Raw genomic sequence first — 13,551 nt, 5'->3', positions numbered from 1 at the left:
TGTAGTGGGTTAATGCAGGGATCAGAATGCTAGAGAAATGCGAACACAAGTGATTGGTGATGCTATGAAGATGGACTACTGCATTTTATGTCAGGGCATGTAGCTTCAATCTTTGATTTAACATAAAAAACTAAGCCTAGAGTTCATGTATGTGTTGATTATTATGATCAGGTGAAATCTGGACAATATGAAATGCAGTCTTTTGCCTAGTCATAGGCAGAGGTAGGTATTTTTTGCTGTAACTATGATTTGGGCATTTAATAGTACAGAGGAGTCACAAAGGATCCCTAGGCTATGAACAAAGGATAGCTGATGTAGCTAGTTAGGCAATATGGGATGGTCAGATCTTTTAAATGTTTCACTCTCTTACTAGCCTAACTAGCCTTGCTTTGGTTCAGTTTTACCCTTTTGAATAGAAGAATTTACTCTCTCCTGGTTACTCAGTTCAGCATAGGACAAAGTCTTAATCAGGTTTTAAGATTTATTAATCTAGCCTTATTTTGTTTGACTTAATTTAATGGCTGGAAAGCACTTAGACAGATTAACTGAATATGTAGAGACATTGCTCTCTATATAATTAACAATGATATTAGTTTTACATTATAAACCTATTTATGCCTCATGTACTTCCTTTTCAAACACTTTGTTGGGACATACCCTTCTGCTTTTATGCCTTCCAAAGTACATGAGAAACATACAGGATTGCTAAGATTCTCTCCAAAGCTAGTGTTTCTTAAATGGAAAAAATTGCTGAATATGGCTGTAAAAATGTGACACCAATCACTCAGGGTGTGGGTGACAACATTTTGAAGCACTAAACAAGGTGTGCTATTCTGCTGTGGGTGACTCAGGCCTCCTACCCAGGATGCAGCAGTGGTAATAGAAAATGGCTTAGCTGTGTGATTTTGAGGTCCCTTAGACTTGAGCAGATTTGAGCCCTGCCTAGGTTCTGGAGTGCCTTTTTAGGATAATTTGGCCTCCACAATTCACAGTGACAGAACCTCCCCGCCACCCCAAGCCCCTCAAACCCTCTTGCAAAACAGTAGGCAAATGCCATTGGGCAAGTGTCAGGCCCAATACCCGCTGCTGCCTTTTGACTTTCACTGAAGGATTGTGGGGAGGAGGAAGCTGAAGAGTCACAGAAAGAAATCGTCTCTGAATACATTTGGATACCTTGCTATTCTTTTTATCTAGTATAGGACCACTGAGATGGGTGTAGGAGCCATTCCCCCTGCAGCTCTGGTTGCCTGAAACAGCCTTTGTGAATCTCTCCTCTTCACTGAGTCTCCATCTCCTTTTAAATTCTCATCTTAAAAGCTGACTTTTCTACCCTGCCTCTAGACCTCTTCATTTCTATCCCTCCTGGTTATTGGCCTTATGACTGAATGCTTTAATATTTTCACCATACAAGGTCTTTATGTTACTGTTTCATGTAATTTATACCTGTGAGCTGAACCCTTTCTCAGCCTGCTCTCAAGCACAGCCCACACACTGCGTAGAGTCCAACATCACCCCCCCCTTGCTTTGGGGTCTTTGCTTTTATTAACAAAGATATCAACAATAAGAAAACAACATTCAGCTGTTTCTAAGGGTTCTCTCCCTCGACTACTCAACCCACATCCTAGACTGTCTCTCCCCAGTGAGCCATTCTCATTTCCTTTTTATACAAGTGCACTAATAAGCCACCTTCCTCGGTGAGTCAGCAGAACCCACTTAACCCTTTCCTAGAAGGGTCACAACTTGCTAGCAGGGTTGCGTGTTTCAGTCCTGAAGACAAAGAACGGAGGGTCTTCAATAATTTAATTCTGTAACAGCCTTGGGATGCAGTTTAAATGAAACATGCTACAGCCTGTGTTGTATTATGTGAACTGAAACCAACCTCTAAACCACATGATGTTCACCTGTCTCAACATAAAATGCTGCCTATTATTTCTAGGGAAATGCTTTGTTGAGGAGGGCAGCCAATCACAGGGAGAAAAAGACAGTTTCAACAGAATCCAGTCTATGTTACTAACAGAGAACTCGGTCTTGGAAGGTGCTGAGCATATGACCCTGTTCCAGCAAAATTCTTAAGCAATGGTTTCTTTTGGCCACTCATAGTCCTGTTGGAGTCACTGGGACTACTCAAGTGCTTTCACTTGCAAGCTTTTCTAGAATGGGATCAGCATCCTGCAGATGCAAGATTGGATTAAGCTGTAAATGCAGAATACTGTAATGTATTAAGCAACTCCACCAGGGGAAATGGGAAGAGACAATAAACAAAGGACAGCACTATGCAGGCTAATTCTCAGGGCATGGGATTTTCTGGGCCAGATCCTCAACTGGTGTAAAGAGGTACTGCTACCAGCTGTGGATCTAACCTAGAAATAGTTTGGGATGTGGGGCTCCTCCCAACAAAAATAATGAGAGGTGAATCTGAGCTTGCATTTCCACTGCTTTAAAGGAATGTCTCACATGTGGTAATAAGCAGTCTGATTTATTAGAATGGACGTGCACTGTAAGCCTTGCAGCTCCACTGCAGAAGGCAAACTGAACACCTGAAGTGTTTGCAAAGCCATGTTCCTTATTTTTTTGAAAAATGTAGTCCAAGTTTCCTGTGAAGAAAACAAAACAAAACAAGAAATAAAATCTGTTCCTTCCTTTGTGGCCCTACATATGACAGTGTTCAGTCACTTGATTCTGAAACTCCCTCTTTCAATCAGGAAGCACTGAGCATCTCTCAGTTGCCCTGGTCCTGGTTGTCAGAAAGAAACACCTTTGTATTCGAAAGATGGAATAATGCCCACTCTGCAAGGGACAGATGAGTGAAATGATTCAAAAGGTTCTCCTGGGTTTTAAATAAGACAGACACAAAGGTTAGCATTACCTGTTCTTTAGATAGTTCCGCCGATGTGCATGGTACCATACAGTCATACTGGAAGACAAGGTCCCTGCCCTGTGGAGCTTACAAACTATAAGGGATAATTAACATATTGAGAAGTAACAAATGCATACCAATAGCAGTCTCTAAATATCATAGAGAGATGGGGAAGAGAAAATAAGAATATGGAAAGAGAACAATATTTATGGGAGAGGAATATTGCCATGATGATTCAGCTCTCCATTTGTTTCTGCCTTGTATTTATTTTTGTGAAGGTTATGATGGAGTTCTCTGGTGTTTCAAAATATAATTCACATGACAGAAGGAAGAGAGATTTCCAGAATGGTAACAGAAAGTTAGCTGAGGATGCTGTAAGGTGAGATTTGAAGGAGATATGGGAGGTTGACTGGTGACATGCTGTTTGACCATAGAGTAGTTCCTTGATGTGTCAGAGACATACAGGGTACATCTACATGAGACATTTTACTGCGCATTAGACTTATCTAATGTGCAGTAAAGCATCACTATCTACATGTGCACAACAATTACTGCGCACTAGATTTAATGCACTGTTTTCTAGTACCTACAGATATCTCAGTACCTCCATCTTTTCCCTGCCAGGAAAAAGGGTAAGACAGAATATGACTACACACATTGCAGACAGCCTCTGAAATGCACATGCGCAATATCAAATTGAATTTAGGACCTTTTGCTCCAAAATAGACCTCTGTCTCTCTAACTGTATCAGACTATCAACTAAAAGGCAGTCAGCAGTATTAAGGCATGTATTCTCTTGGAGACTTCTAGCCACTAGCAGGAGAGACACTAATCATATGAGAGTAGAGCCAGATCCATCTAGTGGAGGGCAGTGGTACTACATAAATAAATCATATAAAATGCAGAGAGAAGTGACATTTTTGCTGGCTCAAGCCCCTGAAAGTGCCGTACAGCCATGACCAAACACAAGTGCATGGATGCAGAATGCTTGCAAAGGGCCCAATTTTGTGACCTTCATTGCATGAAGGTTCAGTTGAAAATGCTCCAAAATGGAATGCCCTCAGTGACTTCTGTCCGTGCACACTGGGAACAGGGCTGAGCTGTGTCACCTGCTCCCGGCACTGTCTTCAGATTGGGAGGGGGAAAAGGGAATGGAAGGAGTTCAGTTTGGAGGTTTTTTTAGCTGGCACTGGAGAGAGGGGTGGGGTGGGTGGATTGGAGTCCCCTCCACCTTGGGGCGGATGACTCCAATCCACCTGCCCCACCCTTCAGCACTGGCTGGGCAACCCCCAGAATGAGCTCCCTCTGCTCCCTTTCCCTCCTCCCATCCTGAAAACAGTGCTGGGCCTGGGAGAGGGGGAGGGGGGTTGCTAAGGGAGTGTGGCTGCAGGCTTGCAGCAGCTGTAAACAGCAGTTTAATCTCCCAGCCCCTGGGACCCAATGACTAACACCTGTTGGGTCTGGGGGATCATTGTAACTCATGGTGCTTCCTGCAAAGCACTATGAGTTACAACAGGGAGCTGCTCTTCTGTCTGCACCTTTGCAGCAGGGGTGTCAAACCCACAGAGCAGGGGATCAGACCCACAGACTGGCCCTACATATTGGAGCCAGCATGTAGGGCAGTCTGACATTGGTAGCTTATATAGCTCATGCCCTGGACCAACTCTGCAAGCTGTATGCAATACATGCTGGCACCAATCCAGAGCTCACGTGCAGAGCCAGCATGGGGTGTGTGCTGTGAGGTGACCACGCTGGACCAGCCTTGTGTGCTGGCTCTGGTGCATGGGGCCTGTAAGAGGGAGCCAGAGTTTCCTCTTACTTTAAGGGATACTGCAACAGGCTAAGCTGGCTGTGTGGGGGCCAGCAGCTAGGAAGCAGACTAGCTACTAGAGAGCTAGTTGTCAGAAAGCAGGCAGGCCCCCACAACAGGATGTGGGCTACCCCTTGGGAGTGACTGGCTCAGGAGCTAGCTGCAAAGAAGCAAGCTGTGCAGGGGGCAGACATCTAGGCAGCCCAGAAATAAAGAGATAAAAGCAGCCTGTAGCCATGCAGAGCTAAGCAGCAGCAGAGAAGGTTAGGTTCATCATCAGGTCAAAATGGAAACCCCTGTAGGTGACTGGAAGGTCATCTGACATGAAGGGATGGGGTGATGGAGGCACATAAGGCCAGGCAGGCAGGCAGTTTGGCCCTGCAGGCATCAGGGAGAGGGGCCCCTGAGCAGGATGGCTGCAGAGAGGGACTGGCCGGCACCCAGGCTGTCCCCAAGAGATGCAAATTGAGAGTTAAAGGGGACTTATAGTCTGCAGGGAAGTTATTGACCCAGTGTGGGGAGAGTTTTTTTGTTATACAGCCAGTGGGCTTGCATTTATGTTCTGATTAAGAACTGGAGGGCCAGGTTGTGGCTATAGGGGCGATCTGGCTGGGCACTTGGTAGTAGGCAGCCTAGTTGGATGTCAGGGACCTAGAGGGCAGAAAGCTGTGCAAGAGCCACAGTTGGTGTGAGAGGGCCAGGGGTCCAGAGAGTGGAAGGCTGGTGCCAGAGCAGTCCTAGGCCAGGACAGCCAAAGCCTGGAGGGGAATTAGGGCCAGGGTCCCAGAAACCTGAGCGACGCTTGGCAGGGCCAGGGGTTTGGCAGGCTAATAGGAGAGCAACAGGTGGGCCAGAGGGCCCAGTGGATAATTTAAGGTACCACCTGTGAGGCATGGGCATGGCTGTAGGGGCAGTAGGAGACCACAAATAGCTCTTAAGCTAACTGGTGCCCTGAGGCACTGATGGGGCCGAGGGGGGACCCTGTTTAGGGCTTGAAAGACAAGACTGGAAGTCAGTCAGGTACGGGAGGGATCAGCTGGCCAAAGTAGGCTTGGGCTCTCTCTGTGATTCTAGGGCAGTCTCTCTTCTACAATAAATTAATTCCATCAAGGCATGACAGATGAAAGGAAAAGAGAGGGTACCCTGAGGATCTAGAGTGGGGCACAAGCTGCTTAGCCACCAGGCGGTGTCATAGCCACCCTGGGGCCTGGTCCAGGTAAGTGGGCCTAGTATACGGGCCCGATCTGGACTGGCCTCAGAGCCAGTGCACAGGACAAGGCTGGTGGGGTTCTGTATACAGGCCGCAACCTGAATTGGTAACATGCACTGGCTCCATCCCTGCACCCCACATGCATGTGCCAGCATTGGTTCAGGATTTGCATTGCATGCACAGCTGGCATGGGCTGCTTGCTGCATGCAGCATCCATGCTAGACTGACCCTGTATTCTGGCTCTGGTGAGCAGGGATGGTCTGGGAACCGAGCTGATCCTGGAACCAGCAAGCAGTGTGGGCAGTATATGTAGTATGTGCCAGACTGGCTCTATACACTGTAAGTGGCACACAGGACCAGAGCCAGTGCATACCATATGTAGCACACAAGGTCAGTCTGAGACCCACAGGCCAGATCCTCAGTCTCCATGGACCCCCCCAGGCTGTATCTTTGATACCCTTGATTTAGAACATTAAATTCTAGAGGAAGAATACCTTCTTGTCACTGTATTGGTTATATCAGTTCTCCCGCATAGGCATTGAGATCCACCCTAGATGTGTTCATTTTAAAAAGGGACAGACTATCAAGCACTGCATTCAGAATGTTTCTGTATGCTCCTTTCAGTAACATACATCAGTAACATTTGGTACAGTCTTCTTTTGCTTTCACAATCATTTCCCTCTCCTATTAAGTGACCAACCAGGATTGCCCACTTTGCCATTTTTGCTGACATTCATGACATTGGTGGGGGTAAAAAAAGGTGGGCTTCTGCTAAATAAGAAAATGGGTATTAATAAGAAATTATCAGTAACAGCAAAGCTATTAGGAGAAGAACCTACATTTTCAAAGGAAGGTTGTACATTATCTCTCCTACTTCCAATTTAAATGAAAGTAGAAAAAAATGCTGGAGCAGCTCTTTAGTGAATCTAGAAACTTGATATAATCAAAATGGCTTTGGACCAAAGTCTTGATTTGTGGGCACTATCCTACAGGGCATAATGGCATTACCTGCATTTGCTAATAAAATATTCTTCAGATGCAAGTAGCTCCTTATGCTTTTTATACCTATACTGATCACTGAGCACAAGCTGCTTCTTTTCAGCAAGCCACAAATACTTCCAGTGCTTGACCTCCTCCTACCAAGGCTGTTGGTTAAAGAGAAATAAATGCTTGCAGGACATTAGCAATGTTCTGCCAGCCATGTAGTATGATCCACAAATGTAATGGTGAATGATTCAGGTGATAGCTGGGTCTGGGACTCCTGAATAGAAAGCTCTCCCCCTTTCCCCAGAGTTGGGATTCGATTACAGTCCACCTAGAATCTTCAAAATCTTATCCTTGATCATTCTTCTCTCCTTCGCCGGAGCTTTGCCTGAGTTTCTTCCAGCCTGTTTCTCCAGGCAGCAATAATGGCATCATCATCCATTTCCTCTTCCTCTTCCTTGCGGGTGCTGTGCCGGTACTGTGAGGATCTCCTTGATGCAAACCTCTCCTCACTTTTTTCCACTTTCTCTTCTTTCTCTCCATCCTCCTCAGACTTTGAAAAACTTTGGGTGAACTTTCTCTTTGCTCCAAATTCAGACATATCTGTCCTGGACTCTTCTTCAGATTCTTCAACATGTTGGGATCTGAATCGACTGTGTGCTGATGCTTCAGGAGATTCAGAGTCAGAGGATGGTTCAGGTGTTTTTCTGAAAAAATATGGCTCTGGGCTTTCTTCCCTGGAACTTGTCTCACTAACCTTTGATCGGGTGAACTTGTACATTTCCTTATCCTTTTCTGCAGAGACAGAGGAAAATCTTGATGTGGTTCTCAGTGAATCACCATTAGACTCAGAGGAAGAAAAACTGTCCAGTTTTGCTCTTTGGGATCTGGAGAATCTGTAGCTGGATGATTCTGATTCAGAGTTTACCTGCCTAACAGTGGAGGATCTGTTGTGTTTCTCACCAGCCTTCTCACTCTGGGTATGATGTGATGGTCTTTCTTCTTCTTTCAGGTCATTGAGCCACTTGCTAACATTCATCTCTGTCTCTGAATTTATGGCACCAGTATTTGCATATTGACCGGAGAAAGCAGAAGTGGTATGATTTCTGTCAATATCTGTTTGCAAGGGGTATCTAACATTGCCTAGTGTGCTTTCTGTGTCATCTTTTACTTTCTCTTCTTCATCTTCCCCCTTGTCCTTTTTCTTTTTAAATAAAGTGCTGCGTTTGTTGTCTCTGACAAGCTTTTCAATTTGATAATCTGACATTTTCTCCCTCATCTCCATTTGCATCTCCTTCTCCTTCTGGCTGAGTTTCTTCAGGTCAACATCATCTGCGAAAAGACTGAACAATGGCTTGCTTGTCTGTGTCACTCGTGAGCTGGACCCTTCTGTCCTTGCGCTCATTGAGGTGTTGCAAGACAGGACAGACTGGGTATCAGCACAGCGCATGTCCCGCTGGCGGAGTAGTGAACCAGCTAGAGATGAGCCACTCTGTGCACTAAGGAGGGAGATCTTGTCATCATCTAGGTGCCTGCCAAAATCACCTGACTTCATGCTGGAAGCCATTTCAGAGGGTGGGCGGGACAGCATCAGTATCTCACTTTGTTTCTGAGCAATGGTTTCACTAACCACATTGGCAATCCAGTTCTGAATACTTGCCATGGATATTGTATCACTTGGGCCAGCTTGGAGGTTAGGTAAAGGTATAACTGGCATTTGGGGCTGCATGGCCCCAGTGCTGCTTCTGGTCTGAGATAAAGGTGGGAGGTTACTCTGCACACTTAGTGCAGAAGCTGAATCATCAGCACCACTTATGGAAGGTGTTGAAGGCCAAAAAGCTGACAGTGGGATACTGCCACTCATTGCGCTCTCTGCTTCCCAGCTGCACAGGGACTGGCTTTCTTCCAGGACCTTCTTTGAATGTTCAAGCAGCTCCGCTCGCCTCTGCTTCTTTTTAGCTGAGGCAGAATCTTCGCCCTTGGCAAGCTCCACAATCTCATTCTTGTTTTCACTGCCGACCTTTTTCTGGTGTTTCATTTTCCAGGCCTGGTAAGCAGTCAGGTTAACATCTGACAGACTCTTCTCCTCTGTGGCCTCCTCACCTGGCTGGCTGCCCTCTTCCACTTTGGGGCGTTCGGATGATTCAAGGTCCTTCTTGTGAAAGCCAAACTGGATTCTCTTGATCTTCCATCTTTCAAGAGGAGTCAGCTTGTCTTTGTTCTTTTGGCAGAAGTTATAGAAGGAGCTGGTGTCTGAGAACACACTTTCCTCATCCACGTCCCTGACCTTTCCTCCTGGCCCTTGTTCTGGACTGTCCTCACAACTTTTATTCCTAGAGCAATATCGCTGAGCTGCTTCTTTCTCAATCTCTAGTAGCCTTTGGTTCCACATGTCCCAGGTGCTCTCTGTAGACACAGAGTCTGTGCGGCCCCTTGTCATCCTTTTGATGCCACTGGCTTCCAGTTGTTGCTTCAAGATTTGGATGTCGAGGCTGCTCACGCTCTCAGAGTCGCTGAATTCACTTGAATGATAGGGTCTTCCTCCCATGCTACAGTCTTCATCCTCCCTCTTGGGTGGACAATTACCTTCCACTTGGTATTTCTCATTTCTGCACTGCCACTCTTGGATCATTCTCTCCACATCCTCCTCAGATTCTTCCCCAGCCTGGTCTGGAAGCCTCAGAGGTTTTCTTTCTTCCTCCTTGTTTGGTAGCTCCCTTGCAGGCAAGCCTTGATTTTTTCTCCACTCCTCATACAGCTGTTCCTCCTCTTCCTCACTGATGAGAGTAGGCTGCTTGGAAGCCAAACTTGATTTTCCCAAGGATGAGGAGCTCAGAACACTTCCGAGGATGCTGGTGGTATCTTCTTCCTCCACTGTGATGGAGTGCACTTTGGCTCCCATGACACTTCCAGAGTCCTCTGCCCCAGACGGCAGGGAACAAGCCCCTGCTCGGATGACTGAACTCTGGCTAGCGGTGTCATCCTCACCAGCAGCATCCTCCTCCTCTCGCTCCTCCAGCAGCTGCTCATTGAGGTCCCTAAGCTGTTTCAAAAAGCCATCATTGGGGTAAATAGCACGCTTCTTTCTCAGGGTCATCAAGGCCTCCAAGATGGTCATGTGGTGATAGATCATCAGGTAAGCAGCCACCAGCACAGCTGAGCGACTGATTCCCATTTCACTGCTCACCAGGATTTTACCTACAGGTTTCAAACATAATGATAGTCAATGGCTTTCAGTGGCATAGCGAGGTTATTCTGAAATGCATACACAAATTTAATCTGTAGCACATTGAAGTCCATGGGACTCTTGACGTCAGTGGATTTTGAATTAGACTAAACCTACGTATTTGTCTGCCTATTTTCTTGGTTTCTTCTTTTTTTTTTTTAAATTGCCATAATTAAAGTGTAGGCAACTAAGATGCCAAAAGTTAGCAGGCTGATATACGCCAAGAGGAGTGGTTGTCACATGTCAGAATAAGATAAATTTATTTTCTGTGCTGTAGCAGTTGGAAGGGGACAAACCCCCAATAATTAGATTCTATATATGGAAAATTTATGAATGTGTTATAATTTTCTGGGTATCGCATCTACTTATTTGGGAGTAATTTTATAATTAAGATTATCTTCTATTCAAGTGAATACAGTAATACATTTCCTCAGAGAGTCTCAAAGTACTTTACAAACATTAGTGAGTTGAGCCTTACAACCCAGCTGACTGTTGTATGACCTTGGATCAGTCACAGAATCATGGAAAAGCAGAGCTGGAAGGTCATCTAGTTCAACCCCCTGCTTGAAAGTTACTTAACTGACCTGTGTCTCAGTTTTCCCATATGTGCAATGGGGATATTAATACCAGTCTCAATGTTAACGATGATGGATCTTAATACCAGTGGGCAAATATATTAATTACTTAATTTTTATAAATTGCTTTGAGAGACTTAGATAAAATGCTAAGTTATCTTATATATTTTCCAGGAGACAGCTCTGGTGTGTTAGGTCTACTGCAAGTCAGAACTAATGAGCTATCAGGGTTATATTGGTTCTCAGGAATGGAATAGCCAGGTCACTGGCTGGTATAGCTGAGGTTTCCATAGTAAAAACTAGTTTAACTTGTTCAAAAGACTGGGCACGCATAGATTTGTAACACTACATAACATGCCCTATACTCAGTCTTCTTGTATGTGACTTATTACATGGTATTTGCCACAGAATGCACCTGTTACTGCAGAACTGTGCTTCAGAGCTATTATTATTAATAGCCTGTTCTTTCTTTCCATTATCACATTTTCTCACATTGAATGCACCCTGGAATATAATACACACCTTGTTTTTGAAAGGCTAAATTGTCTTTTTCTAGAGTTTTCTAGATTTTTCTAGAGTTATGGCTGCATAGAGCAGGAACAGAGCCTAAGTTTCAGCTCACTCATCCTCCTTTTCCTGTTTAACTAAAGCTGGCTGCAGCTGCAGACTGGTCCCCATGGGTGGATCTATGATTCTGAAAAGAACTAAAGAATCTCCAAGACTGTGAAATAAGAGAAGAAAGACCAGGAGTAGCTAGCACACAACAACATTAGTTCGATTAATGGAAAACCAAAAACTTTAAAAAGAAGAGACAATCAATACACTTGTGGAGTGAAGAACAATGAACCAGTAAGTCATCTGACTCCCTTAGCTGCCTGAATAGTAATGCAACAGCTGTTGCATCACGGAGCAAGAATCAAAACAAGGTGTTTCTATCCTGGGCAGAAAATCAGCTTGACCACTTAATATATGCACCCCAATTTTGGGTGTCGATTTGCGGGGAAAAAGGTACATGTTTTATGTGAGAATATATGATACTTTCATACCTTTTTATACTTAAAATTAAATTTTCCAAGCATAGCATGAGCATCAAGAAAGCACAGCTTTCTATCTGACAACCTGAAACTGTAATTCTTAAATGTTTATATATCTGAGTATCAACATGCTGTTTATGTGAATGTGCTGATCACGCTGAAACCTAAGGAGGCCACCAATTTAAATGTCAGTGCCTCACTGCTGATATTTACCAGAAACATTAAATTAATATGCCTAGTTCTGCAATCCCTAACTGCCTCATACACTTAACTGAGTCCCCAAGTAACTTCTTACCTCAGCTGCCAAAACTTCCACCTTCCCCTAATGAATCAACATAATAATAAATTATCTACGTAAAATAAGCAGCACATTCAAAATGAAAGTGCAGAATAAAATTAAGTGAATCAAATGGGAAAATAAATAATACAAGGGATACCATCTAACTGATTGTATTATTCCTTTTCATGTTTAATTCTATAATGATCTCTTTTTTTAATTTTAGCCAGAGCTTCTACAGAATTTCCAATTTGCTACACTGGAGTTCCAAGCAAACAATGGTGGGGACTGCTGTAGAATTTCAGTCTAAAAGACTATGCAGAGGCCTTGACTATAATCACCCGGAAATGTGTCCTCTCTTATGTCTAATTGCTTTGGTCATCCTAATAATACACTGGTCCCTACAGTGGTCTTGTGGTAGATAACTTTGCAAAGATGAGTATCTCAGGACGCAGAGACTTAGATAGCCTGGACCAGGGTTTGTATTGTTGCTTGAAATAGGCTCAAGAGGCAAACTCATCACAGGGGTTGGGTGAAGATGTCTTGTAGCAGACTCAGTTCCAGGGGGGTGGGCTCTCACTAATGGCCAGCTCTAGACCAATTCTTTCTGCCCTCATTTGCCCTCCCTCTTCTGATCCATTTTTGACCTGTCTCACTTTGGAATGCCCATCAGCCATAAGCCTGTGGAATTAACCAGGATCCCTTATGTCTGCATCTGCACTGGAGCCACTTGGTAACTACAGATCTTTCTCTGAATGTTCCCTGTGATGCCAGCCCCATCTATGGATTTTGAAGTGTTCATGAACTAATTCACTCTTTTATTCCTACCTCTGTAAGTCAGCAATGCTTCATCGAGGAATTCTGCAGCCTGGTGGAAGTGTTTGGAGATGTCCATATCTGGGAAATCATCCACCTCAATGCCCAGGTACTGGATATTCAAGCCATTGTAGAAATCTGACCCTGTGTACACACCAGTACCATGAGCTGCATTTAGGATGTGGGTGATGCCAAGTCTCTTCAGACGGCCTTTGTTCACTGCGACACTCCTTCAGAAGAGAAATAGGGACTTTAGACTTTGGCTCCTCTTTGAGGAACAGGGGAGAGTCAGTCCACTAGCAGCCATCAGAAAATTTCCAGCCTGCTACCCTAGTGTATACACACCCTTACCCAATCACCTGCTCCTTTTCTGGTTGCCCAAGACTTCTTCAGATTTTTCTCTGCAATGTTCACTGGGCTGCTAAAGTGTTAAACCTGTCCTCCCTGCATCTTAACAGGTCCGCCTTCTCTTCCAGCTTGGTTGCCACTCACCCTGTCCTCCTGGGCTCATGCAGTTCTGTTATTTCTTTGTTTTAATCACCTTGTGACTGACCTCATACCATCCTCTCCCCTTCTAGCATCTTTTCTGCACAGGTCCCGTGGACAGCAGAGCCGTAAAACAGAAGCTGTTGCTGCTTGTACTCCATAAATTACATGTTTCTTTCCTCTTTTAAAAAACAGAGGAGCTAGTTCTCATGTCTGGGCCAAATTCCAACTAGATAATTTAATTTTTCCCATCTTTTCTCTGGGGGTTTAATCAGA

The 13,551-nt window shown here is 44.7% G+C and overlaps 1 protein-coding gene across 1 annotated transcript in view; it reads right to left on the bottom strand.

The window, feature by feature from the left end:
* Nucleotides 1–4,326: 4,326 nt before the first annotated feature.
* DUSP27 (dual specificity phosphatase 27, atypical) overlaps nucleotides 4,327–13,551 on the bottom strand; it is a 17,754-nt gene continuing 8,529 nt past the window's right edge. The window contains exons 5-6 of the mRNA XM_014517586.2: nucleotides 12,802–13,019; nucleotides 4,327–10,059 (exon numbers count right to left, since the gene is read on the bottom strand). Coding sequence (XP_014373072.1) covers nucleotides 7,220–10,059; nucleotides 12,802–13,019 — 3,058 coding nt within the window. The 3' untranslated portion in view covers nucleotides 4,327–7,219. The remainder of the gene's footprint in view (nucleotides 10,060–12,801; nucleotides 13,020–13,551) is intronic.

This window comes from Alligator sinensis, unplaced genomic scaffold, assembly GCF_000455745.1.
Source record: "Alligator sinensis unplaced genomic scaffold, ASM45574v1 scaffold19_1, whole genome shotgun sequence".
Taxonomy (NCBI): domain Eukaryota; kingdom Metazoa; phylum Chordata; order Crocodylia; family Alligatoridae; genus Alligator; species Alligator sinensis.
Note: the sequence above shows the minus strand (reverse complement) of the source record. Positions and strands in the feature narration are given on the sequence as shown.